The sequence below is a fragment of the Madurella fahalii genome (genome assembly GCF_045866475.1).
Source record: "Madurella fahalii IFM 68171 DNA, scaffold_2, whole genome shotgun sequence".
Classification (NCBI taxonomy): domain Eukaryota; kingdom Fungi; phylum Ascomycota; class Sordariomycetes; order Sordariales; genus Madurella; species Madurella fahalii.
In genome coordinates, this window is record NW_027263972.1 from 272,135 (window position 1) to 298,076 (window position 25,942).

The 25,942-nt window shown below is 55.1% G+C and overlaps 12 protein-coding genes across 12 annotated transcripts; 3 read left to right on the forward strand and 9 right to left on the reverse strand.

The window, feature by feature from the left end:
• Positions 1-274: 274 nt before the first annotated feature.
• Positions 275-1,217, reverse strand: MFIFM68171_02835 (uncharacterized protein; the record flags this gene model as incomplete). Its single annotated transcript, XM_071058257.1, has 3 exons — positions 275-619; positions 691-920; positions 974-1,217. 3 exons carry the CDS (start codon positions 1,215-1,217, stop codon positions 275-277), a joined length of 819 nt encoding a protein of 272 aa, XP_070914358.1.
• A 724-nt stretch (positions 1,218-1,941) lies between these two features.
• MFIFM68171_02836 (uncharacterized protein) lies at positions 1,942-2,266 on the reverse strand (the record flags this gene model as incomplete). The annotated part of the gene is made up of 3 exons (XM_071058258.1): positions 1,942-2,012; positions 2,069-2,140; positions 2,197-2,266. The coding sequence occupies 3 exons, from the start codon at positions 2,264-2,266 to the stop codon at positions 1,942-1,944; spliced, it is 213 nt and encodes a 70-aa protein (XP_070914359.1).
• A 2,461-nt stretch (positions 2,267-4,727) lies between these two features.
• MFIFM68171_02837 (uncharacterized protein) lies at positions 4,728-5,800 on the forward strand (the record flags this gene model as incomplete). The annotated part of the gene is made up of 5 exons (XM_071058259.1): positions 4,728-4,980; positions 5,042-5,161; positions 5,224-5,342; positions 5,395-5,485; positions 5,556-5,800. The coding sequence occupies 5 exons, from the start codon at positions 4,728-4,730 to the stop codon at positions 5,798-5,800; spliced, it is 828 nt and encodes a 275-aa protein (XP_070914360.1).
• Positions 5,801-6,005: 205 nt separating this feature from the next.
• Positions 6,006-7,469, reverse strand: MFIFM68171_02838 (uncharacterized protein; the record flags this gene model as incomplete). Its single annotated transcript, XM_071058260.1, has 5 exons — positions 6,006-6,325; positions 6,410-6,852; positions 6,913-7,036; positions 7,118-7,244; positions 7,299-7,469. The coding sequence occupies 5 exons, from the start codon at positions 7,467-7,469 to the stop codon at positions 6,006-6,008; spliced, it is 1,185 nt and encodes a 394-aa protein (XP_070914361.1).
• Positions 7,470-8,459: 990 nt separating this feature from the next.
• MFIFM68171_02839 (uncharacterized protein) lies at positions 8,460-9,905 on the forward strand (the record flags this gene model as incomplete). The annotated part of the gene is made up of 6 exons (XM_071058261.1): positions 8,460-8,618; positions 8,687-9,065; positions 9,146-9,263; positions 9,318-9,385; positions 9,447-9,477; positions 9,551-9,905. 6 exons carry the CDS (start codon positions 8,460-8,462, stop codon positions 9,903-9,905), a joined length of 1,110 nt encoding a protein of 369 aa, XP_070914362.1.
• Positions 9,906-10,563: 658 nt separating this feature from the next.
• MFIFM68171_02840 (Putative beta--galactanase) lies at positions 10,564-12,123 on the reverse strand (the record flags this gene model as incomplete). Its single annotated transcript, XM_071058262.1, has 3 exons — positions 10,564-11,415; positions 11,476-11,649; positions 11,710-12,123. 3 exons carry the CDS (start codon positions 12,121-12,123, stop codon positions 10,564-10,566), a joined length of 1,440 nt encoding a protein of 479 aa, XP_070914363.1.
• A 1,040-nt stretch (positions 12,124-13,163) lies between these two features.
• Positions 13,164-13,429, reverse strand: MFIFM68171_02841 (uncharacterized protein; the record flags this gene model as incomplete). The annotated part of the gene is made up of 2 exons (XM_071058263.1): positions 13,164-13,193; positions 13,259-13,429. The coding sequence occupies 2 exons, from the start codon at positions 13,427-13,429 to the stop codon at positions 13,164-13,166; spliced, it is 201 nt and encodes a 66-aa protein (XP_070914364.1).
• A 24-nt stretch (positions 13,430-13,453) lies between these two features.
• On the reverse strand, positions 13,454-15,484 carry MFIFM68171_02842 (Glucose oxidase; the record flags this gene model as incomplete). The annotated part of the gene is made up of 10 exons (XM_071058264.1): positions 13,454-13,988; positions 14,042-14,251; positions 14,309-14,594; positions 14,648-14,667; positions 14,729-14,784; positions 14,849-14,915; positions 14,966-15,125; positions 15,192-15,224; positions 15,281-15,294; positions 15,339-15,484. The coding sequence occupies 10 exons, from the start codon at positions 15,482-15,484 to the stop codon at positions 13,454-13,456; spliced, it is 1,527 nt and encodes a 508-aa protein (XP_070914365.1).
• Positions 15,485-16,240: 756 nt separating this feature from the next.
• MFIFM68171_02843 (uncharacterized protein) lies at positions 16,241-17,401 on the reverse strand (the record flags this gene model as incomplete). Its single annotated transcript, XM_071058265.1, has 1 exon — positions 16,241-17,401. One exon carries the CDS (start codon positions 17,399-17,401, stop codon positions 16,241-16,243), a length of 1,161 nt encoding a protein of 386 aa, XP_070914366.1.
• A 1,589-nt stretch (positions 17,402-18,990) lies between these two features.
• On the reverse strand, positions 18,991-20,526 carry MFIFM68171_02844 (SAM-dependent methylransferase; the record flags this gene model as incomplete). Its single annotated transcript, XM_071058266.1, has 9 exons — positions 18,991-19,221; positions 19,286-19,628; positions 19,697-19,786; positions 19,843-19,855; positions 19,925-19,952; positions 20,010-20,079; positions 20,137-20,178; positions 20,242-20,375; positions 20,431-20,526. The coding sequence occupies 9 exons, from the start codon at positions 20,524-20,526 to the stop codon at positions 18,991-18,993; spliced, it is 1,047 nt and encodes a 348-aa protein (XP_070914367.1).
• An 810-nt stretch (positions 20,527-21,336) lies between these two features.
• Positions 21,337-23,284, forward strand: MFIFM68171_02845 (Pisatin demethylase; the record flags this gene model as incomplete). The annotated part of the gene is made up of 6 exons (XM_071058267.1): positions 21,337-21,490; positions 21,570-21,742; positions 21,813-22,065; positions 22,155-22,263; positions 22,344-22,753; positions 22,809-23,284. The coding sequence occupies 6 exons, from the start codon at positions 21,337-21,339 to the stop codon at positions 23,282-23,284; spliced, it is 1,575 nt and encodes a 524-aa protein (XP_070914368.1).
• A 793-nt stretch (positions 23,285-24,077) lies between these two features.
• Positions 24,078-25,880, reverse strand: MFIFM68171_02846 (Heterokaryon incompatibility protein-domain-containing protein; the record flags this gene model as incomplete). Its single annotated transcript, XM_071058268.1, has 1 exon — positions 24,078-25,880. The coding sequence occupies one exon, from the start codon at positions 25,878-25,880 to the stop codon at positions 24,078-24,080; it is 1,803 nt and encodes a 600-aa protein (XP_070914369.1).
• Positions 25,881-25,942: the final 62 nt, after the last annotated feature.

Here is a 25,942-nt window from a genome sequence, read left to right on the forward strand (position 1 = left end):
CATGTTGCCCCGTTCATGAAATTTGCTTACGGAACCATTTTACTGATGTTCTGTCGAGCATCGTCAGCTGCATTGAGCGTTGGACTCTATGGTAGATCAGCGGTTTGAAACGCAGCGTAGATCATCACCAAAATACCTATAGATATAGATCTAGAACCCCCGTTTAATCTGCGCCGTTGTATTGAATCCCGCCGCAGAAAAGATCAGCACCGGGTCTCAGGCTTTCTGACCCCGACCAGACCGGCAGTATACAGCATTGATCATACCACACAGTTTAAACTTGCTCAACCTGCGTTACAGCGGCTGCGGTCGGCCAGAGTACCCGCCCGTCTGGACAAGACTTGAACCGCTCGATCATGGGACCGGGAACCTCGTCCTCGTGCTTAAAGCAGGCAGTGTGCTTCAGAGCCCATTCTTCTAGCGCGTGCCAGTCCCTGCACATGCGGACTTGGCCTGCTCCAGTGCCCGGTGGATTCTGGAATCCAGCATACCGCGGCGTGTCGTCAGCGTTGCAGATTACGTCCTGGCGGAGTTGGTCCAGGCAGTGCAGGGCATGGGAGAGCGCAATGTGGTTTGGGACTCCCTGTTCTGTGTACATGATGTAGCGGAAGAGGGTGCGCTGAATATGATGCGGTAAGTCCCTGGGCAAACCTAGGAATGAATTCGGATTACCAGCAGACAAACACATACCAGGCAATGAAGGTTGTGGAAACCCTGAAGCAGATAAACGCCTTTGTCTTCATCCCATGGAAAGCGGTAAGCGTGGGGTAGGCGTTTCTCACTGACGTAGGCCGATGACAGCGCTACCACACCCGGGTCGCCGCTGAGCTTCTCCCAAAGTTGAGACACAACGCTGAGATTGTCCGCAGTGTACTCGGTGTCCGGGTATATCTGGATAGGAAGCGTGCGCTTGAGGCCAGCTGCGAGATTTGAGCAACAATGGCTGTGACGAGCGTATAGATTTGGTACAGACCATAGTACGAGACGGAATCTGTCTCCTGAGGCCGAGAAGCACTCCTTATTTGTCGAGTGAGGAGTATGTTGGTTATTAACGAGATACCCAAAAGTATTAGCGTCACCAAAGTGAAAATCCACGGCAAGAAAGGAAGGTTAAGCCAACGCTGTCGAGGAGAAGGAATCTGAAAAGACTCGTCATTCCTCCATCGCTCGTTGGGATCCTGTTGAAGGGCGTGATACTTTTTTGAATCTGGCGCCATTTCTAATGGCAAAGATAAGGTAAGGTAATTAGGTGGGTGCAGTGGGCTTAATGGATTAGGAACTTCGGTACCCTATATAGAAGAGGGGAAGCCTAAGGTAGGCTGGTATGTCCCTTACAGTCCCGCCCTAGCAGTCCTCCTCCCCCCGGTACTTTTTTTACCCCTCCCCATATCCAGGGCTGGAAAATGGTGCCCCACACCATCCCATTTGCCTGAAATCTTTATAAATAATAAGCTTGCATACGGCCGAGTTAGCAGATCAAGTGGTAGCTAGATAGGACAGACGTTTTAGCCCCCGGCAACCATACGGTTTCACAGTAAATATAAACGCAGAGTATTGTGTTAAGAAATGAAACATTTTTTTTCTTCTTTTTTTTCTCCAAGTATTCATTACTTGGAAGGGAAGATGTGCTTTTTCTCATCTCTGGGCCACTAATAGCCCTACCCTACCCGCAAACCCAGGGCACCGCAGACGCTGTGGCCCGGAAACGAAACGACCTACAAGAGCCTAGCGCTAAGATCTCCACGAAGGGGACACTGATCGCCCTGTTTCACTTCGTATTGTCCAGTTACCTTATCTTCAAGGACGTAATTGAATGAGCGCTGAATCTAGCAACCAAAAGGCCCGACAAAATGACCAAGAACTAGTAAGAACTATAACTATCTCTTCAGCGCCCCACACCTTATTGCACGGTGGAAGTCGACCCATCATGACGCTCCGTTCTCAGACCTGAGCATCAACCCATGACTGGTCGACTTGAGCTGGATAAGCAACGGCTTCGTCGGCATCGACGGCTGTGACAGTATTAGCGCATGCTACGAACATGATAGAGCGCAGAGGTACCACCTACCGTCTCTCTTGGTGTTGGCATCCACCCAGGATTGGTCAACCTGAGCCGGATAGGCGACGGCCTCGTCGGCGTCTAGAGCAGTAGTATATTAGCAAGCTTTTCAACAAGCAGATCCATACATCAATCACCTAGCCGTGGGATTATCGCAGCAGCTGCCGCGACGGCTAGGAGCGGAGTGAGCAGATATTTGAACTTCATTGTTTTCTCTGGGTGAAGATCAAAGGCGTCTCGAAATGAGAAACCAAGTGTGCTGAAGATCAAGAAACCGCCTCTAGTGAGCTAAGGTGTATTTGGCTTGACGGGCGTGGAAAGCCTATATTACGGCCAGCCGTGCGCTACGAATCCTTCGGGGTGCGCGTGCTTGATTTTATCCTGGTAAAGCAGTTTGCCGGAGCAGCATTCGTCCCCGCCGTGTCCCCAGATCCTATTCTCGGTTGCGTACCAATATCCAACCGTGCAGTTCCCGCTCAGGCTTGTGGACTTGCGATGATTCATCTCTCTCCAAAGCAACTGCTACCTTCCCCCCGCTTCCATAACACTCACGGAACATATCTGGTGGGTGTGATCGGCTTAGGACTCGGTAAATTTAATAGATTGTACGTGGCAGTGCTTTGTTGCCGAGATCGCAACGGTGATGCAGCTGAATCAGCTGCCTATCCAGTCGCATCCAACTTGGAAGGCAAAGGAGCAGCCGCGGTGGCATCGCATATGCCTACCTGCGGCGTACGTCTGACGCGTTACATGCTGCGATGAAAGTTGGCATACCCCCATGGATATTCTGGCGTCGGAGAGGGGAGTGCCTCCGTGATATAGGGCCTGAAGGCAGTGCCTCACGGCAGCTTCTCGGACTTATATGTTGCACAAAAACGGTTCTCGGCTGAGGATGCCTTGGTTGCTACAAACGACCATACAAGCCCTGCCGCCCTTCTGCCCTTTCTCACGGCATGAATTCCTGTCCGTGTTGCTCCGTTTGGCTCCGGTTAATTGGCTGGTTCCTTGTTCCAATCCGAGGTGATCGCCATCATTTCTGCCCATGCGAATGCGAGCTCGGGGTTTGAATAAAACCCCTGAGGTTGCTTACCCGATGCTCATTGGCCCATGCCGCCAAAGCACCATAGTCACGACAAACTCGGGGGTTGCCCCAGCCAGTTACACCGCCAAGCGACGGGTCGACCGGCTCGAGGGTCGCATCTGCTGCACACATCAGGCTTTGGCGGAGGTAATCGAAGCAGTGCCTCATATGCCGGAGCGTGCTTTCCCCATCGTAGCCCGGTTGCGGCCGCAAGGTGGTGTAGTAGTTTCTGTGAATGGACCACTGCCGTTTTTAACAAGGACACGGTCAGTTGTGGTGTAAAAACAAGGGGATCTTGCGGAAGCCGCCAAGGCCACCTTAGCAGTGGTTGGAGCAAAAGTGAACTCTCAGGGGTCGTAAGCTCGGTGGATCATTGACCCTGGAGCCTCGGGCCATCAAAGATACAGGGGTCGATGGGACGCACCAAACAATGAAGCTGATGCACCACAGACAGAGTATAGACTTGCGGCATTGCGGCAGGGTATCTGACGGACCCTTGTCCCACTAGAACTGCCATTAGTACTGGTACATAATCGCGAGGGTAGATTCCCGCAGAATAAGTTTTGGGCGGCGTTGTACATACCAGGGACAATACTCTCCCAGGCTTCCTCTGTGGTGCTATTCTGATGTGGGTCTTCGCTGAAGGTGCGATTGTACTTAAATGTCGTCTTGATGGTGGGGATAGTGATGTCAAGCTTGGTTGGCTGTAGAAAAGCACTGTTTCCGTGCGAGCAAGCTGTTGCAGAGGCTGCCGCCCCTATGATGAAGCCGAGAGCGCATGAGAAGATCGCAACTGCGGGAAGCACAAGCAGGCGACATGTCCTACTTGTGCCGCTGGCCACAGCATGCGTACTGGGCGTTTCCTGGTGGATAGGGATGGGCAGGTAGCCCCGTTTTTGTCTGAACAAGTACATGGTGACCGTAGTTGACGGAAGGCAGACGAGTTCGTAGATAACATCGTGTTTGAACGACATATATTTGGACTGGTCAGTTTACATTGGAGCCTGCATCTCCACCAGACGTATAGTGGGGCACATTCGGTATCGCCGCATTGGGCATCAGCCTTGTTTCCGCTCTGCACTAAAGTCGGGCCGGACCGTATAGCACACCCTTACTTTATGTTGGCTTACTGTGCAGTACTGTACATTTATTGAGATCCCCACCTCCCCGCACGATCCCCCTTATCTACGGAGTCCAGACCGTATCCAGCCGAAGGAGCAAGGCAGCATAGAAATTTGCAGGATGGGAAGCATCGAGTACTACCACCCCTGTGAACTTCCCCCAGATCCTACCGGTTGAACGGACATCCGTCTGCGTCACAAGTCCCTTTCCTGTTATTTTGGTACTCCCCCGCTCGAAGTCCCCAAATTAACCGCATTGGTACACCGCCAATGCAGCCACTACAGTACTACCTAACGTAGCATCAGCAGGAATCGGCAATTCTGCCATCTCACACCTGCCTTTAGTACCACCAGATTGTCCTAGGAGCTGTCATTTGCTTCAGAGGAATATTCTAAGGTGTCCGAGCTCTCTAATGTGCCAAATCCAGTCCGCAGAGAACTCTCAGTTGGAATTCGCCATAACACAATGTCCTTCCCGGACGACAGTAAGTTGATCCCTTCCGAAGGGCAACTGCTTCTGGGTGAGGATAGCTACGAGGGGGATGAGCACCTCAGGCGTCAACATGTGAAGCACTCGGCGCGGAAATTTGGGCCGTTCTATCTCCATGGCATATTGATCCTCCTCTATTCGGCCATATACCTAGCGTTGGTCATTCCTACTCTAAGAGGCACCCCCAATCCAGGGCCAGAAGGGCAGGAGGCTACACCTAAGTATCCTCGTAAGAGAATTTTGTTGATTCTACTCAACTCCTTTTGCGGCTTGGTTGACAATTATTATAGTTCCCGCTCGTGAAGCCCTAGTTTGGGAAGAACGGCGGTTCCCAACAGATATTACCAACAACGCTTTGGCGGGCGGTCCTCGGCCAGAACTGGACGAAGCATGGCATCGCCTGCTCCGCAGTGCGTTTTATTCTGTGATCCCAGTGCTGTCGGTCAGATCGCACCTAACTCTTCTCTCCCAGACGACAATATTCTGGTACCAAAAGAGTACCTAGACGAGCTTAATTTGACATCTATTTACACAAAGGATGGATTGCACGGGATTGCCTCCCTCAGTGTTTATCACTCCTTGCATTGCCTGGTACGTTACTCGTTTCCAGCCATGATCGGGCGGCAAGATGCGGTGTTAACAGAAACAGAAAAAAGTGAAAAGGATGATCTTCAAGGAGTACTACCACAAGGGCAAGTCTGAGGAGGCCATGGCGCGCGAGGCCAAACATGTCGGTGAGTCCCCAGTCTTAGCATAATAACGTCGATTGCTATTCTGGTTCTGTTACTTATCTCATCGGTTTAGATCACTGTGTCGAATACATCCGGGAGGCCCTGATGTGCCAGCCAGATCTCTCACTGGTCACTTTTCGCTGGATTAACAACACAGCCCAACATGAGGATAAGTCTGCGTTCTACCCAACAAATTTTGATGTTTCTATGCATACCTGTGCGAAGTGGGAGCCGCTTGACGAGTGGGCAGGAGGGCGTAGATTCAATTTGTTCGATGTGGACCTGCTTCGACGGCCACAACCGGGTGGCCACACTTGAGTAGGATACAGATGAACACACATAGTCATAGAATAATCAGAGAACACGAGTCTCCCAAAGTGAGTCATGATCAATGGGGAAAATGACCGAGATCTAAGCACGGTTTACGGCCTGCCCTGGCTCTAATATGATCCAAGCTGTAGATAATTAATTACCCCGAGTTTGTTGAAGACCCAGTCGAGACAACACCAGGCTGCGCTTGAAACTATTCCCGAAGGATAGCTTCTACAATACCGTCCGCATCTTCTTGCGTGGGCAACCAAACTTTAACCACCTCCAAACCGGCCTTCTCGAGCAGCGTCCGCCACTCCCTCTCTGTCCGCTCCATACCGGCATTGAAACACATCATTGTAATATCAAGCATGGCGTGGAAAGTTGACGCGCCCTTCTCCGGGATAACCATCTCATGCAATAGCAACTTGGAATATCCTGGCTTCATCGCCGCCCGGACTTGCTCCAGTATCCGCAGACATATATCGTCGGACCAGTCGTGTAGAATATGGTGGAAGAAGTACGCCCGTGCGCCTGCGGAGCGGGGAGATGTTAGTCGGATCTTATCAATCTGTGACTGGAACTAGTCACCAAGCGGTTAGAATGGGGCGACGCTACCTTTCACTGGCTGTTCGGTGAAGAAGTCATACACCATGAGCTCAATGGCAGGATCGAGCTCTAGGATACTGTCCGTAACAGAAGCCAGATCCTGCAGCACCAATCGCCCTCGATTGGGATACTTGCTGTGGAAAGCGATCAAATCATGACCCTTTCCGGCACCCACATCCACCAGCAGAGCAGAGTCCTTTGTAGCGCCATCAAGAAGCCGATCTTGGGCTGGGAACCAATCGACCCAGTAGCTCCTGGCGCCCATCGTATTTCCCATGAACATGTTAAAGTCCTTGAAGACTTGAGGCATCGAGCTGAACAGCTGGAAGGTTCGCAGCTTCGTCTGGAAGGCGTACTGCATAAAGCCGTCACTTGGATCTGTCGGACAGCGGTGGCCGGCTTCTCTGAGGTACTTGGGCGCTTTCATGGCGGCGCCCACGATCATCTCGCCGCTATACACGTGTCAGCAAGAATCACACAGCAATCAGACGGCGAGTAGGGCTGTAACTTGCACCATGCGATGGCCGGCGGCGATTTCCTCTGTGGCCATCGCCTTTGTAATGGGCGTAGCGATCCACGTCCGCTCCGCGACCTCCTTAACGAAACCAATCGCCGCCATGGGCCTCAGAATTCGAACTTCACTGCCGGCGTTAGCACATCATTCGGCGGCTCGAATCATAATTTTCCTTTTCCCCCTCCTCCAAGGGATAGACATACTGATCAACAGTTCTTCTCCTCCCGAAAGAGAAGCAAGCTCTGCTGAGGTGAGTGAACCGTCTGCGCTCGCGATAAACTCAAATAGATGCAGATCGACCGCAATCCTCGCAGCCACGGGAAGGAAAGGCTACCAGCGTCGTTAGCTCACGACCGCCCTGAGCTAGGCACGGCCGGCCTATACAGAAAATGCCAGATCTACGGCGGTGTTCTCTGGAACTTCCAGACATGCTGTGAGCTGTCTGCTGAGTAACAGAGCTTGTTTTCGCGCGCTTTGGTCGTCCTCTGAGGAGAGTTTTGTAGTAAGATTGCTGAGCTGCGCGATGAGGTCAAGGGCTTGACTGGCGTCTGCCATTGTTGGGTTCTTGTGAGGGGTTTAGTTCCCACGTACTGTAGAAGGTCTTGGGGCTGTTGGATGGGAGAAGGTCGTCCTCTGCTTCTCCCTGTTTGAACGGGGAGACTGTAAGCGGTGTGAGCTGTCACTTCCGCTGGGCCCAACAGAGTTAACGCGATGCTTAGTTAAGCTTTGGACCCCAATGTACCTCGAATTTAATAACAGGTCTTTACAATCACTTGTATCTGATACCTTTATCTAGTCACCCAACGTCTGCGACCGAAAGACTTTAGATTAGCCTAAATTCAGCAGCATGGGAGTAGTATTTACAGCCCCTTCCCAAGCATTCCTCATGCCGCCTACAGCCATTCAGACTTCTGGGACACGATTGTACGGGCTGACTTATGAAAGCTGGAAGAATCAAGTTTGGAGGATCTTGGTGTAAAGTTGCACCAAAACCGACTTTTTGGGGCCGCATGGTAAGCATTGGTTATATGGCTGCCCCACGGAATCCTAAGTACCACTTTGTACAGCGACAACCGACTCCGATTTCTCAGACCTGTCCCGTTGCGGCGTGGCAGCGGACTCGTAATCGGGGTTGGTTCTGCCACCCCCCTGCGCCTGCGGCATGCATGAGACTGTTTTGACGGCAAATGTGGTGCAACGCGAGGCACACCCAGCTCAGGCCATCAAAAAGCTGGACCGTTGCAGTGGCTGCAATGCCCGGCTCAACGACGGCCCGGGACGCTCCCACGGTGCCCAAGAAGGAAGGTGTATCATGGCAGTGGCTGAACCGGGGCCGCCGCTTCGCTTCTCAGCGGCAGATCATGCAACTTCGTGGAGCGGCCGTCTGCGCCGCAGAGACAATTATCCACTTTTACAGAGGCTGCTCTGCAGATTGAGCATGCAGGAACTTAAAATATGGGACTACTACTGTGTTTACAAGCCGCTTCCGCTCACTCCACTCGCATTGTCCCGCTCCAGCACATGTCGTGAGCTCTTCTCCAGCCCATGGATGCCTATGCCTCCGACGATTTAGGCCCCGCCGTCATCGCTGTCGCTTGGGTGTTTGCAAGCCTCGCAATCCTCGTGGTCGGGGCACGTCTATATGCTCGCTTGCGGATTGTGCGGAGACTCTCCATCGATGACTGCCTCATCTTATTCACCCTCGTGAGTCTCCTCGGCCCTCCTTCCGTCACTGCAACCCCGGTCAGTGGCTCACTGCTTGATCAAACCAGTGCCTCGGCCTCGGAAACAGCGTGTTTCTCACCATTTCGTCGAAATGGGGATTGGGACAACACCTCTCAGTCCTCCAGGCTGACCCCGAACGTGTTATGTACACAGTCAAATGGGTGTACTTGTGCGAGTTCTTCTCCATTCTGTGTCCTTGCTTCGGCCGGATATCGTTTGCGCTCTTGCTCCTGAGCATTATCCCGCGAAGCACACCCCGAAGAGTCTTTCTCTGGAGCGTCATCTCTGTCCAGTTCGTGGTCGATGTCGGAACCGTTATTATTAGCTTTGCCCAGTGCAGGCCCATCGAGGCTTTCTGGGACAGGAGTGTCAACGGTAATTGTTGGCCGCCCTATGTCCAGCAATACACCGGCTTTACTCAAGGCTGTAAGTGAGACCCCAACTCTACCGTCCTGCGCCCTAAGTTTTGCCCGGCTCTGCGAGTGCTGACCGAGCGCTAACCACAGCCGTGTGCTCTCTGGTGGACCTCATTCTCGCTCTATTTCCATCTACAATGTTCTGGAACTTGAAGATGAAATGGAAACAGAAAATCGCCCTCAGCAGTCTCATGGGGCTGGGCGTCTTGTGAGTCTCTCGCCGGTGCCGGGCCGAACTTTGACCTAACCACATCATGTTCAGCGCTATGATTGCATCTATTGTGAAGACCGTTGGACTTAAAGCGCTTACCGAAACGGAGGACTTGACTTGTATGCCCCACTACTTAAAAAGACACCCAAGTATCAAGACTAACGTTGGTCCGCACGTCAGACGCTATGGCAAACCTGGCAATTTGGTGGACGTGAGTGGATCCCCATCAAAATTCTCCGTCATCCTCCAATCAGGGCAAGCTGACTTCTCTTGTACCTACCTAGGCTGGAAGCCTACCTCGTGCTCATCGCAGCCTCGGTGCCGACCCTAAAGCCCATTTTCAAGACTAAGAAAGGTCAAACTCGCGATAGGAGTAGTCTCGGCACGGGACTGAGCACATGGAACCGGAACCAGAGAATTAAAATGAGCAACAACGATGACAGCGGGCCCTTCGTAGCACTCAGCGACCCCGAATCTCGTGATGGGCCCGACACGGGTGTTCGGCTCGAGTCCTACGACAATGGCGTATATAAGGCCAACGCCATTGCCGGACAGGAAGGGAACGATCACGTTGCAGACGGTATCCGGAGAGACTTCACGGTGACGGTAGTTTACGGCAAACATGCTGAAGATGCCTAAGAATCAAAAGATGAAGGCTTCAAAAAGAAATCATACTTTTGAGCATAGAGTGTGGATAGTAGTAGTTTTGAGTGTATTATGTAATTACCTTGCTATTCTAAGAACCTCGCCACCTTGCTGTTGACGCCGTCGCGAAAGTCCGGCATGTGGCTAATTTTCTCACTCTTTCGGTCGTGTGCGGTAATGAATAAAAGGTTCTTTACAAAGTAATTAGCCCCCTCGGTTCTTATACGCTGTGAAATTGTCTGGCCACAGTATAGGGTGCTCAGATTTGCTCCATCCGTTAGCCACCTCTGGGAGCCGCCGAGTTACCGGAGCGACTAGCCATGGGCTGGCGGTAATAACTTCAGGGACTCTAGGATAATGGATGGCGGGGTTGAGTGATTGTCTCGTCTCCTGCGGATACTCCTACCTGAGGAATTGGCCGACCCGAGGAGATGTGCGGAGATTCCACACCTTGTTGATCTATGCCCTGCTCTGTGCCCTTGAGGGGGTTGGCGTGGCCTCTGCGCAACAGTCTACTGGCAGTCGTACATCACTGAGCTGAGCAAATGTTAATTAGTAAAATCCCAGACCAAGTGCTTCCCTCCCATGGTACCTATCCTCGTATACGCACCTTGTACAATACCAGCGACGAGCGCCGTCACAAATCCATACATCAAAAGCGTCTAGAAGAGATCAGGATGGCCATGCCTGTCCACACCAGAACCACCAAGAACGCCTGCGTATGTCGACCCGCACCCGCGGCGTTCTCGCTCGCTTGACCATTCCCAACACTCCCGCTCCCACCGCCAGACCCACCATCGCCTTCGCCTCCCTCCACAGCCCCTCTTCCCACCCACTCCAACGTGGCGTCCACCATCTCCGTCAACCCGCCTTCCACAAACCCCGGCGACCTCCATCCGGACCAGTCATGGGTCAGCAGGCCCCACGGCTCGTCGTCGTCGTGGCGGCCCTCCCTGACGTAGTAGCTGCCCGCGACCACCCAGAGGAACCAGCCGACCCTCTGCGCCGGCAGGTAGTCGGCAATGCAGACGGCGTAGACGTCAGAGCGCCAGGTCGTCTCGTCCTGCGCGAACCCGAACTCGGTCACCAGGAGCGGGAACCGGTTGGCCGCGCCGTCCGCGAGCGCCTCGAAACCGTTGCTGTACAGCCTCGCTGCGAAGCTGGCGCAGTCGGTGGGCCGGTCCGACGCGAGGATGCTGTAGGCGTGCATCTCCAGGACGAGCTTGTCCGTGTAATCGCGCGCAAAGTCGGTCTTGTTGAAGGGTGCGGTGCCCGGGGCCAGCGGCTCGCCGCGGACGATCGCGCCGAGCTGCGTGGACGAGTCCATTCCCGGGAGGAGGATAAGGAGGTCGGCGTTCGCGGCGTTGATTGCGGAGGCGCCGAGCTTGGTGTAGTGGTACCATGTTTGCCAGTTGTAGGTTTCGGAATAGAGAGTGAAGTTGGTTAGTGGCTGGCGGGGTTCGTTGCGGAGAGACATGGAGGTTAGGGCCGGCCAGGATTTGCCCTGACCATGCGCCAGTCAGCGTCTTGAGCGACGAGCTTCTTCCGGGACGGCTTGACTTACGTGCTCAGCCATAAATGAGAGCCCGCGGGTCCAGTTCGTAACGGAGAAGTAAGTGTCGCCCCACCAGGAGTTGCCGTCGAGAGGATTACAGCACCACCCGGCTTTAGAGACGTGGTTATCTAGGGCGATGTATATTTCTTGTCTTGCACACTCTGCTGCAACGGCGTCGAAGACCTGATGACACCGTTAGCTCGTCATAACCGCATGTTTCTGAAATGGATCGGTCTGTCTCACCTGTAGCCGTGTCGTTGTCGACGAAAATGATGGATTGTTCTGGATGACTCTCTCTAGAATCTTGGAGCCGTTCTCATGGCCCAGAGCGCTGGTCAGAGCTACCTCTATTGTCACATCCCTGTCCCCGTTATCGTAGATTTGGTCAATCATTTCGATTGCGTAAGTTAGACGGATAGCGTTCATGCCCAAGCTCTTGATCTTTGACACGATAGTGGGAATAGCCTGGTGCTGCAGGCCCTCTGGTATCATGACCTCGCCATGTCCCGGCCAGTTAACACCGACATGTGTGATGTTGGCGCCAGATGCGTCGGTGATCCACCGGCCAGAGGTTGTAAAGGGACCATTGGGCCATGCTGCTGTGCAGATATTGACGGTGATGGTGAGCCAGGAGGTTAGGGTCCAGAATAGGCCCATTTCGGTTCGCATCTTACAATGCGCCGCAATTCTGGTCCCTGTTCGTTATCAAAAGCAACCTGCGTCGTAAGGGGCCGGTTTGACGTGCGCAAATGGAAGGCGTATGGATAACTGGGCCGCGTGAGAATTTGTAACCACCAGTCACTTCGCGTGGATGGTTCTTCAGCGATGGGTTTGCCGCTTCATTACCGGATTGGATTTCAACGCAGCCATTGATGTGCTTGCTCGTACCATGCCGCGAAACGTGAGAACCGGGAAGTTTGTGGGCTCTTGGTGAGAAGTTGGAGTTGATATGCCTTACCTTAATATCGTCGTGCTACTTGCTCGAACAATGACGTCGCCTTGCTGCCATAAATTTCTCCGCGCCGCTGCGTACTTCGTGCGGTGTCGTCGGGTGTCAAGCGGAATCCCAATAGCAGACGACACTGGTACTCTGGATTATGATATCTAGAAGGGATCGATGATTCCAAATCCCTTTCAGCTGTGAAGTCGGACACTTTCTTGGCAGAAAGCGGGGACTGACGGATACGGACTGCCTGCCAATATGAAGGTTGGGCTAATAAAAGTGACTTAGGTCTGTTGAAGCAAATTCAGCCGAGGCCATTATCAACGTATGAAATATGACTGAGGGCTATTTCGCACTGTGGTATATGCGAACCTAGGGTAAGTAAGGTACCTTAGCTCTCCCAAACATCTGCCCGATTCTGAAGGCTAACTCCACCACAACCAGCGGGATCAATTTTAGAGAAGAAAATAGAAATAATTTTGTCACTGGGTATCTCAGACTGGGTTTTTAAGATATCTTTAAAGTAGAATGTCTAGATTTTCCACGTTTCCAGAATTACCGAGTGGTTTGTGCGCCACCCAAACCTCCTTAAGGGTAATTACTGAATACGGCTAACACGGCAAATCGCTTGTGGAGGAGAATACCTTGTTACCTTCAAAGTGTTTGGTGCATATAATTCTTCCCCAAGATGCCGATCCTATAGCACCAATGCCTCTGTGGCCCGCGCCCAGGTAGCCAACCCCTGATATCTTCCTCACTGGCGAGCCTTGATGAGATCGGCAGCCTAATTTCATGGTCAGCACCACCGAAATAGGAAAACATATTAGTCGAGAACCAAATGAAGCTCACCTTCTCAGCAATAGCGTAGACCGTCATACTCGTCGTTCCCCCGACCAGGGTCGGCATGATACTCGTATCCACCACGCTCAGCCCTTTTACACCATAAACCAACAACTGCTCATCCACCACCCCTCCCCACTTCCTCTTCATCTTGGCCGCCGTGCCGATCGGGTGGAACATGCTCGGGACCAGCACGCTCTTGACTCACCCGCGCAGCGCCTCGTCCGTCTCGTACCCCGGTCCGGGCTCGATCTCGGTGGCGTTGTACTGCGCCAGCATGCCGCTGCTCACATAGCGCCTCCAGGACTTGGTGTCCTCCACGAAGATGTCGATGTCGACCGGGTTGGCCGCCCCGCGGTAGTCGACGATCGGCTCTCGCCCCGCCGGGTCCTCCAGGTCGATCGTCACCGTCCCCCTGCTGACGGGGTGCAGGTTCTGCGGGGTGCAGCTCACCGTCTCGCTGCCTGCCAGGCCGGCCCCGAACCAGGTGAGGCCCGTGCGGCGCATCTCGCGGGCGTAGATGCGTTGCTGCTTGGCGTAGCCCGCTATGACGGAAGGGTGAGTGCCGGCGGGGAGGTGCTGTGCGGGATCCTGAGCGGCGTAGCGGTCGGCGATGGGACGTGGTTGGCGGGCGAGATTACGGGGAGGCCGAAGAAGATGCCTAGCTCCGAGCCGAAGAGGAAGTCGCTCCCTATCGGGGATGAGACGTTGACGGTCGGGATTGGTGGGGCAGTGGTCCCTTTTGTCCTTAGCTGGTTACAGGCGTGACGTTCCAAGAAATATGTGACCTACAGCGGTAGATGAGGGTCGGGAGGTATTGATGATCTTGGAAGTTTGCACCTACGCCCGGCAAATCGACCTTCACGGGAATGCGTGCCTTCCTCGAGCAGCGAGGCCAGGCCGATGCCGCTGAGCTGGAGAATCTGAGGCGTGTGGATACTTCCCGCTGCGAGGATGACCTCCTTGCGGGCTTTTATGATCCTTGTTTTGCTCCTACCCTTTCTGTTGCAAAAGCGGAACCGCAATTGCAGGGCAGCAATTGCACCTTAAGTGTCACACTTTCCCTTTTCACTGCGATCCTCTGCCTGCGTGCCGTTCACCCGGGGTGACATGTACACGCCGACTGCCCTGTTGCCCTTGAAAACAACTTTGTTCACCTTGGTTCCGGTTACCAGTTCGTAGTTCTTCCGGCTGAGGCCATCCCAGTGACCCGTCTTTGCGTACGATCGCTCGAACGTCATAGGGTCCATGGAACGTGTGGCCCAAAACATGCCGTTCTCTCCGCCAGCGCCGTCAACGGGCACCGTCACACCCGGTATGGCCTTCATAGCTTCGTACATAATAACTAGTGATGCCGTTATTGCATAAAACAGTTTCAGTCATGGCCGAGTTACCCACGGACGCTTGGATCATGGAGCCTAGAGTGTGGCAAAGATGCTGTGCCGGCTGGTGTTGTGGCCATAGTTGTCAGGGTCATACATCATGTTATATGTGGCGGCGAGGTCTGCGGGAGGCGGCGTGACGAGCTGGACAGCCTGTGAAGGTGAATGTGAGAAAACACCGACATGCCAATCAACGGCCAGAGGCTCAATCTCAAACCTTCCTGAAGTAGCCAAGCAGATTTTCCCAGTTCCAAGTACTCTCTGCAACGCCGCTGAGCTCGCCCCTGAAAATTCTCAACAACGCGGAACGGAAGGAGAATGCGGCGAAGCATACCAGATATCGTAATCAGAAGAAATATCTCTTTGAAACACCATACCGTTTACGGCCGAGCTTCCACCCACGATGCTCCCGATAAGTACGGGGAATGTTCGGTTGTTCAGCTCTGGAGAAGGCTGTGATGTGATATCGAAGAAGGGCGACCCTGTGTCATAGTCTGTCGATGAAGTGTAAGCAATTGAGACTTTGGTGCCGAGGGCTTTGGATTCCAACAACTGTTTACCAGAATAGCCGTATTCAATCACCAGCACCGAGTCTAAGCGTCCGAATGTCAGCAGGGTTCTTGTTCGGGCTATTGTTGTGGTGTATCACATTTCCCGCTCTCGCTCAGTCGATCACCGACATTCAACCCTGCAGTCCCTCCTCCTACAGTACAATCACGTAGTCGTAGGCGTCCTTGGCATCGTCGCGTGAATTTAGAATTGTTGCGCCCCGATGTGACCAAGGATGGCAATGGACAAATAGGCTGTCACTAAGAATGACCAGATAGGATAGGAATGCTAGCCGAAAGACCATGGTTGGTTATCTTCAACCGGGGGATTTGTAGTCAAACCCGTGAAGAACTGCAGGTCGGAGGAGTGGAGGTGTGGTGCCATTGATATGCAGGGTACATTGGCAAGCTTACACCTGTGACTAGGCCTGACCGACCCATGGAGCTGGTTCAACCAGAGACACTTGCGGATCCTGTCAGTAAGACTTGGTGGGTATGTGAAGACGATCCCAATTAGGACTTCGACTTTTGAAAAGAACCCCACCTCGGGTTGCACGGCAGGAAGCCGACCGCATCCTGCAGGTAGGTGTGTTCGGGCACGAGGGGAACCCAAGCAGAGGGCCTTGCCGTAGCATTCGGACCAGCGAATAGGGTTCTGCAGCACGCCTGCACGAACCATGCATGGTGTGATCCTTCCATCTGAACTAGGCAGCTCCTAGTTGTGGGAACGGTAAGAGGGAATACCTACCGTATGCACAATAGTATGTACTGTACTGTACACTGGGAAAGCTCGGACGGGATTCACTGAAGCTACCTTATGTTGGGGTGCAATGCTGAGACGATCCTACTAGTACTCTATGCAATATGCCAGTATGAAAGCTACCTAGCTACCAAGTATGCAGTACCCAAAAACGCCAGTGCAATGAACTCCTATGTGTACTCCAGCCTCAATCCCCAGCTGGCCACAGGCCTGACTTCAGGTTAGTTCAAACGAAAATAAAATAAAAAAACCAACGTATACAGCCCGGATGAGCGCACTCAAATATGGGTACCTGTCCATCTCACACCTTCACCTCCATCCGCCCCAGCCTCCTCTCCCCCCTCATCTCCTCCACCACCCTCCCGTGCGCGACCGCCAGAACCCGGTAGATGTTCGCCAGCTCGTAGTCCCCGTTCCACTCGAACCCTTCGCTCGACCGCCGCGCCACGTCGGCCAGCCGGGCGTGCGAGCTCTCGGTCAGGTCGACGTCCAGCACCCAGTGCGACTTGCCCTTGACGGGGAAGCGGTAGACGACGTGCTTCCACTCGCTGCGGCGGATCTCCATCTGGCGGGCGCGGTCGTACGCCGAGTCGGGCGTCGCGCGCAGCTGCGAGAGGCGCTCCATCGGCGAGTCCGGGACGGTCCATTTGGCGTCCGGCTCCGGCTGCGGGATGGTGAGGAGGGACGGGTCGACCGTCTGCAGTTGGAGCGCGAGGCCGAGGTTCTCTGCCTGGCTCTGCGCCTGCGTCTGGCGGAGCGCCCGGGCGCTCGAGATGCGCGGGATCTCGGGCGCCTGCTGCTCTTCGTTTGGCTCATCCGAGGGCTTGTCGTGTGTGATGATGGGGGGGTCGTCGTAGACTGAGGATGCCTTGGTTGACGGGCTGCCCCTGTCGGCCGAGGAGTTGGCGCATGTGGTGGTTTCTCTCGCTGACGAATCGGGTTGTGGGCTCTGCCTGCTTGATCCGGTCTGGGGAGACATGATGGCAGACGAGGCGGCCTTGGTGCCTCTGCCTGACATAGGAGGGCTATGGTAAGCTAGGGAGCCGGGGGTAGCCATGTTGGTTCGATTCCCTGCCGAGCTTTGGGGGTTCGGGGACCCGTGGGTGCCGGAGCGGTGCCGGCCTGATCCCGACTCTGGAGACATGAGGGGCGACGTATACATGGGAGGCGTCTGAGGCTTCATGGCGTCCCCTGACATGGGTGGGCTCTGATACGGGTTGGCTATCTCGGGTGCAGACACAGGTTGGGGTGGGTTTCCGTGGTTCGACTCCTGTTTTGACGCTGCCGATGGAGACCTGCGAGGAGATCTAGGCTTCAAATTCCGGTATCGAGTTGGCGGTAATCTCGGAGAAGGCCGCTTCAAGGGAACAATGAAGAGGTCCTGGTCGCTCTCGCAATCGACGGGCTCGATGAGCGGGGCCGACTCACTGGTGGTGTAAGTGTCATTAGGCTTAAACTCCATGCCCGCAAGACGACAGCAACTATTAAACCCCAGTCTATGAGGCAGATTGCAATATCAGACGGTGATGGTAGAATGGAATGTTTCGAGATCGCCGTCGATCATCCGTGGCGGCGAGCGGGTGTTTATAGAGCTGCACATGATGAGCAGGCTCGATTGCTTTTCTAGGGAATAAGTAGCGTTCGCGTGTGTTCGCCGACGATGGCGGACGGCTTGCGACCAGAAGGCGGTGTTTCTGGCCTTCCACAGTCTTTGGGCCTGAAACGGAAACACGGGCCCCATTGGTTCGCTCTGCACTCTGCGCTCTGCACTCTGCAAATGGAAGCGCGCGGGGCTGGCGGGCATACGGACATCGCGTGCTCTGGAGAATGGGCGACCTCTGGAACTCAGAATGGCGACCGAAATGCGGGCGCGTCTCGGCCCCAGAAACCATCAAGCAGATGCAAGGTGGGAAGAACCGCCCATGTGGTAATTCTGTGTTTGTGCAACGAAGGATTGGGCGCGGTCGGTGGACGGCGACCCGGCGTGAAACAATCTGGTTTGAAGCCGCCGCAACAGGCCCTGGATCGGGGCCCCGTCATCAGAGGGCAGGGCAGCCAAGCCCACTGCCACGCTACCTAAAATTCGGTTTCCCACACCGCATGAACCTTGCCTTATCCTTATTTCTTCAGTACATTACGGTATGTACCTAAGGCACCTCAATTAGGACGACCCCGCAAGTGGAATCCATCGCATCTTGCACTTTGCATTAGGTAAGATGTCGTTCTCCGTGCTAATGTCGGGCTCTCGCCAGCAGCTGAACAATGGCGCTGCGGGGCACTTGCACTTTGGGTAACGGGATGTAGGAGACGAGAATCGACCCGCATTCTTTGCCTGTTGGTCCCTCGTGTGTTGGCTGTCGGCATGATTGCCCAACTCTTCTCCTCCCCTTCGCCTAATGCTCCCCAACAAACCCCTTTGATCGCGCCCGGCTTTTTTTTTTTCTTGGAGAGGGAAGATGGAATATATCGAACAGAATGGGCACAGGTACCGCGGTTGTGGTAACGCATGGGCCAAAGGGATCAACGACCTAAGCCAGATATTGCGGTTGCAGCAACATGTCGAGTTTCCAGATGATGCGACAGAGATACTAACTCGTCCAAAATAGGAAATCCCGAACTCGTCCCAGACAACCTCGACTCCGACCTCCGTCACATAAATCTCATGCAGCCCTAAACCAAGTCCCAACTCCAGTCCCGCGGCGCCCAAGCGGCCTACACTTAAAGCCCAATCACACCCGCAGACGGGTTCAACCTCAGCCTATTCCCGGCCCGTGGCATACCCCACTTGATCGCCGTCCCGGCCAATCTCCCGGGCTATTCCGCCGACAGTGTACCCGGTCGACATGGGCATTTGCTGCAGCCCCGCGTCCCCGGCGGAGTCGCTGATGGTCAGTCGATTCGTCGTCAGGGTCCCAATGTGAGACCTGGGGATTCGCAGTTCCCCACTCAGCTAGCGCGAAGCCTCGTCCGATCGGCTTTTCCCGGTGTCCCATTGCTGCCAGAACTCCCATCGTTGCATGTGACCCGGACGCTCAGGTCGCGGGAGAAGCCTCACTCGGGCTTTCTGCCCCAGACGACCTTCTGCTTGTAATACGCGTGGTAGGCCCCGGAGCGTACCTCGCGTCTGAACATGGCGAGATAAACCATGATCTCCTCCCTCGACCAGCCCAGCGTGTTCGCTATGAACACCAGGAATCCCTCCGCATCCTGAGTGAGCGTGAGTTTTGTGAATTCCCCAATTTCCTTCATCCTCGGGTCCTTGGGCCAGTTCCCGATCGGTTGCTAGCACAGCGCCGGTCAGTTTCCGTCAGGGCCATGTCACGCGCGACGCGCCAAGACAACCCACCTTGATGTCCCGCTCCTGGATGTCTACAAACCCAGCAGCCTCCATAGCTTTCCTTTGCAGCCCATCGTAGACCACCGTGAAGGTGCGCCCGGACCTACGCCCGCCCTCGACAAAAATTTTGCCCCACTGCCCCAGTGCCGTCTTCTCGGTGACGCTGCCGTCGTCGCTCTCCCACACTGTCGACATCTCGTAGCTCTCGAGCCAGCCGCCCGGTTTGAGGCAGTCATACGCCCTGCTGAAGAGCGCGTTCCAGTCGTCGATGCTCCCTACGAGCCAGCGCATGTGGATGAAGTCAAAGTGGTTGAGCGGGAAGGACCAGGATTGAGTGCAATCCTCGATCTCACTGTTGAACGAATAAAGAGTGGTGAGCTACGAAAAATCTCCCTTGAAAGATGGGTATGTGTGGCCTACAATTTCACGTTGGGCGGGACCCAGACCGGCTGGATAGGCGAGATGTCGGTCCCTGTAACTTCGACGTGGGGGAACTCGTCTGCGAAATCACTGGCGAGGTGTAGGTATTAGCAGCCCTGTGTGAGCAGATCATACCAAGTTCGTACATGGCCCATATCCCTGTACCAGACATTAGCTTTACTGCCTACTTGATCGGTGGGGGCTTGGGAGGGGAAAAGGTGCACGAACCTGTCCCGGTTCCCACATCGAGTACGGTCTACACGTGGTGATTAGCATATTGGCTTGTTCCGGCGATCAGGGGGTGACGAGAGACCTTGATCTTCTCCGTATCTAGCGGGGCTAAGAAGAGCTTGTCGTCAATGGCAAGGGTCAGGGCGTGGTGGCTGCGTGTGTATTAGTGGTTTTTTTCCTCCCTTACGAAGAAACTGAGGGTGGCTTGCTTGATATCCTGCGCGTGGTTTTGCTGCTCGTCGTTTGAAGCCCTGCGAATTATTAGCATGTTCTTGGTGGCCTGGCCAAGGTGAACAGGTGGGGTCCGCCATTACCAGTACTGCGCATTGCCTCTCTCGCTGTGAAATGTCCTGCCATGAATGGATCTATATCTGAAAATTGACGAGGTGAGGGAAGCGGTTGAGCTAGCTTCGTCTTCGTCAACCGCCGAGTCGTTATCAACGTCGTCCTGCCAAGCATCAGGATACGAGCCATTTTTTGGGACGGCTACGGGGGCTGCAGACAAGAGACGTCCAATGATCCGCCGGAAGAATTCCAGTATCGTCGGTCGCCGGCTGCTCGGCTGGACGGTTCTGCTGCTCGAGTTCGTCGCCGGGCATTGTAGCTTCTGGGGGAGTCAAAGATGGGTCCAATGATGCGACGCCCAAGGAAGAAAGAGAAAAAAAAATAAATGCGGGATGGAGAGGTGCGCCGGGGTCTGGCGAGGAAGCCGGGGATGGGGCAAGCCGGATTCTTGCAGTTGGTCCCTGTATGTTACACAAGCCGGCCGAATCGAGCGGTGCTGGTGACCAAGAAAACGCCACAAAAAGCTGGGGCCGCTTCGGCCATCCGGTGCATTATCACCTTCACCCATGCATGCACTATTGGATCGGCAGTTCATCCGCTTCTTCTGTCGGTGGGAGAAGCCTGCCAGCTCTGAAACCGAAATACCAATGCCTACTGCCTACGTGTCCTTCCTATTCCCAACAAGAATCGGCGAGCAGTGCTTTCGGAGCACGTTGCTGCCGCAACTGTTAGCATGTCAACGAGCTGCTATTCGTCAAGTGTGATGGCGGCCGTGCGGGGCCGACGCCAGAAAAGAGGGGGATAACATGGTTCATCCAAGGGATTTGCTCGCCCCCTTGTTCGGATGTCAGGATTCGCATCCGCGACGCCAACGACAGGGAGGTCGGGCGCAACCATGGCTTAACACCAATGGTCTTTCGGCCGAGAGGCCAACCCCCCGCTCGCCATAACAAATCAGAATATGGGGGTTAAATATTCGCTTGGGCCACTGGGTTGCTTGCCGCTTCCCACCGATTCGACGACCCGAGCCAGCGGAACGCCATCATCTTTGCCTGCAAGCTTGAAAGCCTCCTTGACGATCCAGCTATCCACTCCTGACGCCCCATCGAGATCAATCGCTCACAATGCAGATTGGGCTTTTGACAAGCCTCCTGCCATGGAGTTGGCAAGCTGTTACGGTTTATGCATTTGGAGTCCCTCTTATCTTTGTGTTGAGCTGGTGGATTCTCTCGCACGCGCTGTCACCATTGAGGCGATACCCTGGCCCATTCTTCGCCAGTACGTGCTTGCCCCAGCGGCAGCGGCCCGCGTGTGCCAACAAGACTGATACTGAATACACGTCATTGATTCCTTATAGGGTGGACAAACCTCTGGCGTCTCTTTGTCGTGCAGTCCGGTGACTACCACCGCCGCATCAAGAAGCTCCATGATGAATATGGGCCGGTCATACGGATTGGCCCAAACCTCATCGATCTTGACTACCCAGAACTGATTAAGACGCTGTACAGCACAGATGACAGGTGGCGGAAGGTATATGATCTCCATCGGCGGCTGTCTTGTCATTTTTCTTAGATCCGAAGCCTAATTCCGACTGTCGCAGACTGAGTTTTATCACAACAACAGCATCGTGGTAAATGGCAAGATTGTGTACAGTATCTTCAGTACAACCGATCCGGCCGAACACGCCAGAATGCAGCGGCCGGTTGCGAAGTACTTTTCATTCGGCAGTGTCATAGCCATGGAACCGCTCATGGACAAAGCCCTCAATGACCTCTGCGATCAATTGGAACGCCGCTTCACGAATGGGCGCGGGAACGGACAAGTTTGCGATTTGGGCGACTGGATTGCTTTTTGTGTGTTCTCCCGTTCCTAACCACATCGGCCCTTCTTTCGACTGGAAGAACCTCCAAACTGGTGACCATACATTGACATGGAGCTACAGGTGCCTGGGACTTGATCACTATGATTACCTTTAGCCATCCATATGGCTACATGGAGAGAGGCTACGATTTCGACGGCACTTTGTCCAACCTTGATAAGATGATTGATTAGTAAATCTCCAGTTCTTCTAATGCACTTCCTCTCGGATCAAAGAGAGGACGAGTTCACTGACTCTTTTTGTGTTTCCCAGCTTTTCTGCCGTTGGCCAGATGCCGTTCCTCGACTTTGTCCTCGAGAAGAACCCGATAGTCCGCATCGGTCCCACAAATCTAGCCAGCGTGACAAAGGTCGCAGTGGAATCCCTGATTGCTCGGCAACAAGGCAAGGACAAAGGTTTCGATTCGGCGGTTCCGGACCTTCTGCACCACTTCATCGAGTCCAAGCAGGCGCATCCAGACCTCGTCGACGACAATACTATTATGGGATATTTGCTCATCCCTCTTCTGGCCGGAGCCGACACCACGGCAATTACGATTCGAGCTGTCTTCTACTTCTTGCTTCGGAACCCCGCCGCGTATCGGAGACTACAAGAGGAAATCCTCGCGGCCGGTTTCAGCGCCAACAAGCCCGCACCGTATAACGCAGCCCGTGCCCTGCCGTGTAAGTCCACCTTTCTCACTTGAGATCGTCGCTTTTTCCTGACCGTCACGGGCAGACCTGGAAGCCGTCATACGCGAGGCGATGCGCCTGCACCCCGCCGTCTGCATGCCCTTGGAGCGCTATGTGCCTGCCCCTGGACTCAATCTCCCCGACGGCTCCTGCATCCCCCCGGGCGTGGCTGTGGGAATCAACCCGTACATCGTAGGCCGCAACAAGAAGCTATGGGGCAGCGATGCGGATGAGTTCCGCCCGGAACGCTGGCTGCAGATGGCCGATGAGAGCGAGACCGTCTACCAGGACCGTCTACGAGCTATGAAAGCAGCCGACCTGGCCTTTGGTGGCGGCTCTCGCATGTGCACCGGGCGGCATCTAGCCTTGGCGGAGACGTACAAGATGGTCGCTACCCTGGTGAGACGGTTTGAGATCGAGTTGGTCGATCCGACTCAGGAATGGAACGTTGTGGGCCGATGGTTCTTCCGGCAAAAGGGAATCAAATGCCATATCAAACGGCGAGGAGAGAAGACTGGCTAGGCTGAGGCGGTGGTATTTCTCTTGCAATTCTCCGAAAACGCGGTATAGGGAGCGTTTCCGAGCCTATGATGGCTGGAAGCACAAGTGGAGGGATGTGAAAAGAGCATCGGCTCAGTACGGACGCTAAAGGTTGCTTCTCCTCCGACCCCGCCTTGTATGAATGATACTTCCATGCGAGCAGCAAGGCCCGGGGGTCCCGGTAACTCGGCTTTTGGAGCGCACATACATTTCTGATCAGCGCAGCGAGTTGTCTATAATAACAATAGCCATACCTAATATAATCCTTTAAAGTATTTAGGGGAATTCGTAGACTGTTTGCCGCAACTTGTTGCGCCCAAACTCTTTGGGCGGAAGGTTGCGAGGCAGCACGTCAGCAGGTGGTCGTGGGTCTTAGCATCCGGAAGCTGGGGAGCAACGGAACACCGAGGACAATGGGATCGCGCGGTTGCAGCTCCACAAGACTCAAGGATCTGTGCTTGTTGACACCGAGGCTACTCATTTTGCAGCAGCCCCTGTCGCGACGACGTTTGGACCTCCTTCAAACGTTGGATTTTAGTTCATTCGCCTCTCATATTCTTCCACCCGTCTCCACTTTCCAGCCGGCTGAAAATGCCATCTATGACAACCTCCCCTTCGGCTCTCCGCCTTGGCCAACAGCTTCACCCAATGCCGAACATGCGGGATGGCATGAAACATAGCCTCCAGCACGGTCGCCGTCGCCCGCATGCGCCTGTATTGTACTCCCTACACCCGATGACCAGCCGAACCATGCCACCAGCCGGTGGCAACGCTCCTATCTCAGCAGAACCACGCCCTCCTTAGGCTTCGCATGCCAAAACGCAGCGGCGTTCATCTTCCCCACGCCAATCCGCTCCCACCACTCTCCGCCGTACTCGTCAATCTTCTTTTCCAATAGCAACACGTTATACACGTCCAGAACGGCCACATCCCCAAACCGCGCCGCGTCCCAGTGCGGATCACCGTTCTCGAGCACCCTCCCTCTATAAGGCGTCTCCGCATCGGTGTAGGGCCCAAACACCGGGGCGCGCTCCTCCTCGCTGCCCCACTCCCAGTTGTAAAACACATGCCCCTGGGCGTCCTTCGGGGTGACACTCCAGTACAGGTCCCACCCGTCCAGCGGCGGCGCGATTTGCGGGATCGAGTCGCGCGACATGGCGACCAGGGCATACGACTCGTGCGAGCCGACATCGACGGACGCAAAGGCGACGTTGAGCGACAGGAACCCGGCGCGGTACCCCTGGTGGTAGATGATGCGCTCCCACGGCCGGCGCGTCCCGCGCACCGAGCGCTCCGCGTCGTTGAGCCCCACCTGGAGGAAGCCGTCGACGCCCGCGGCGACGGTGTGCGGCGTCGCGGACATGTCGACGAAGCGCGCGGGGACCCTGCGCGCGATGAAGAACAGGCCTCCGTCGGAAGATGCGCGCGGGAGGAGCGGCTGCGAGGGGAGCGTCGCTGGGTAGGTGAAGCGGAGGTTGGGGTAGGCGGCATGGGTGTAGTAGTGCTCGTTGGGGTCCGTGTCGCGGCAATGCGTCCAGCCATCTTCGCGATCGTCTAGGTGGAACAAGGCTGCGGGATCCCAGCGGCGGAGCCGCGCGGGCCGCCGGGCGACGCGATATGCATACTCGGCGATCTCCTCCGGGGTGTGCTGCTCGCCGCTCACGAGGAAATCGTAGATGAGGTCGCGCGGACCTTTTCGGTAGAGCCACTGGACGACGCAGAAGGGCGGGAGCACGGCGGCGTTACGCCACCCCCTGCCGCGATACGCTACATGGCCCTCCCAACCGGCCCAGCTCCAGGACGGGCATGCGTCCGCGTCGGTGCGTCGCGTGAGCGGCTCGCGCGGGTACCAGAGCAGGGCCGGGTCGAAGGCGAACTCAGGCAGGCCGTGCCAGAAGGCCGTATTGACGCCCTGGGCGACGAGGTCGGCCACGCCCTTGAAGGCATTGAGTGCGTCCGTCTGCCAGGTCATCTTGCGCCGCGTGTACATGCTTACGGCGTCGCTGTAGGCCTTCCACAGCGTCTCCCCTTCGATGCGGAGCGTGCCAGCGTTGGCGTAGGTCGGCACTGGAGTGGCTCGGTAGATGGGTGCCGGGTCCGTCGCGTCGGGGCGCATCATCGACACCGACTGGGAGCCGAGTCCATGGATTTGGAACGTCTTGTTGGGGAACAGCGCCTGCGTGGGGTCATGGCAGATGTAGTCCATCAGCGCCCACAGTTGTGCTTCGAACCGGGACCGATCCGTGAGCGGGGTTGGTCGGTGGTCCGCCGACAGGCCGGGGACTGTGTCTTCGAACACGACTTCGTGGGGACAGGTGAAGGACATCTGGGAGCTGGTGAAATAGACGGAGCGTTGCGATAGATACCTCTCTTGGAACGTCCAAGCGCGAGAGTTCCACATCGAGTCCTCGATATCGCCGTGTGGGAGCCGCGCGTCGTGAAATGCCGCAGCGAGGGAGATCACTTGAACCTTTTTAACCACTTGGGCCCGAGACCGTGGAACCTTGCCGACGCCAGGGAGACCATCCGCGGGCCGGGAGTTGGTGGGGGCGACGATGGTGATGATGGCGTTTTCCATAGATGGCAGTCATGCGGGAGATGATAGCTGCCTTGTCCTCGTCGTCATCTTGGAAAATGCAG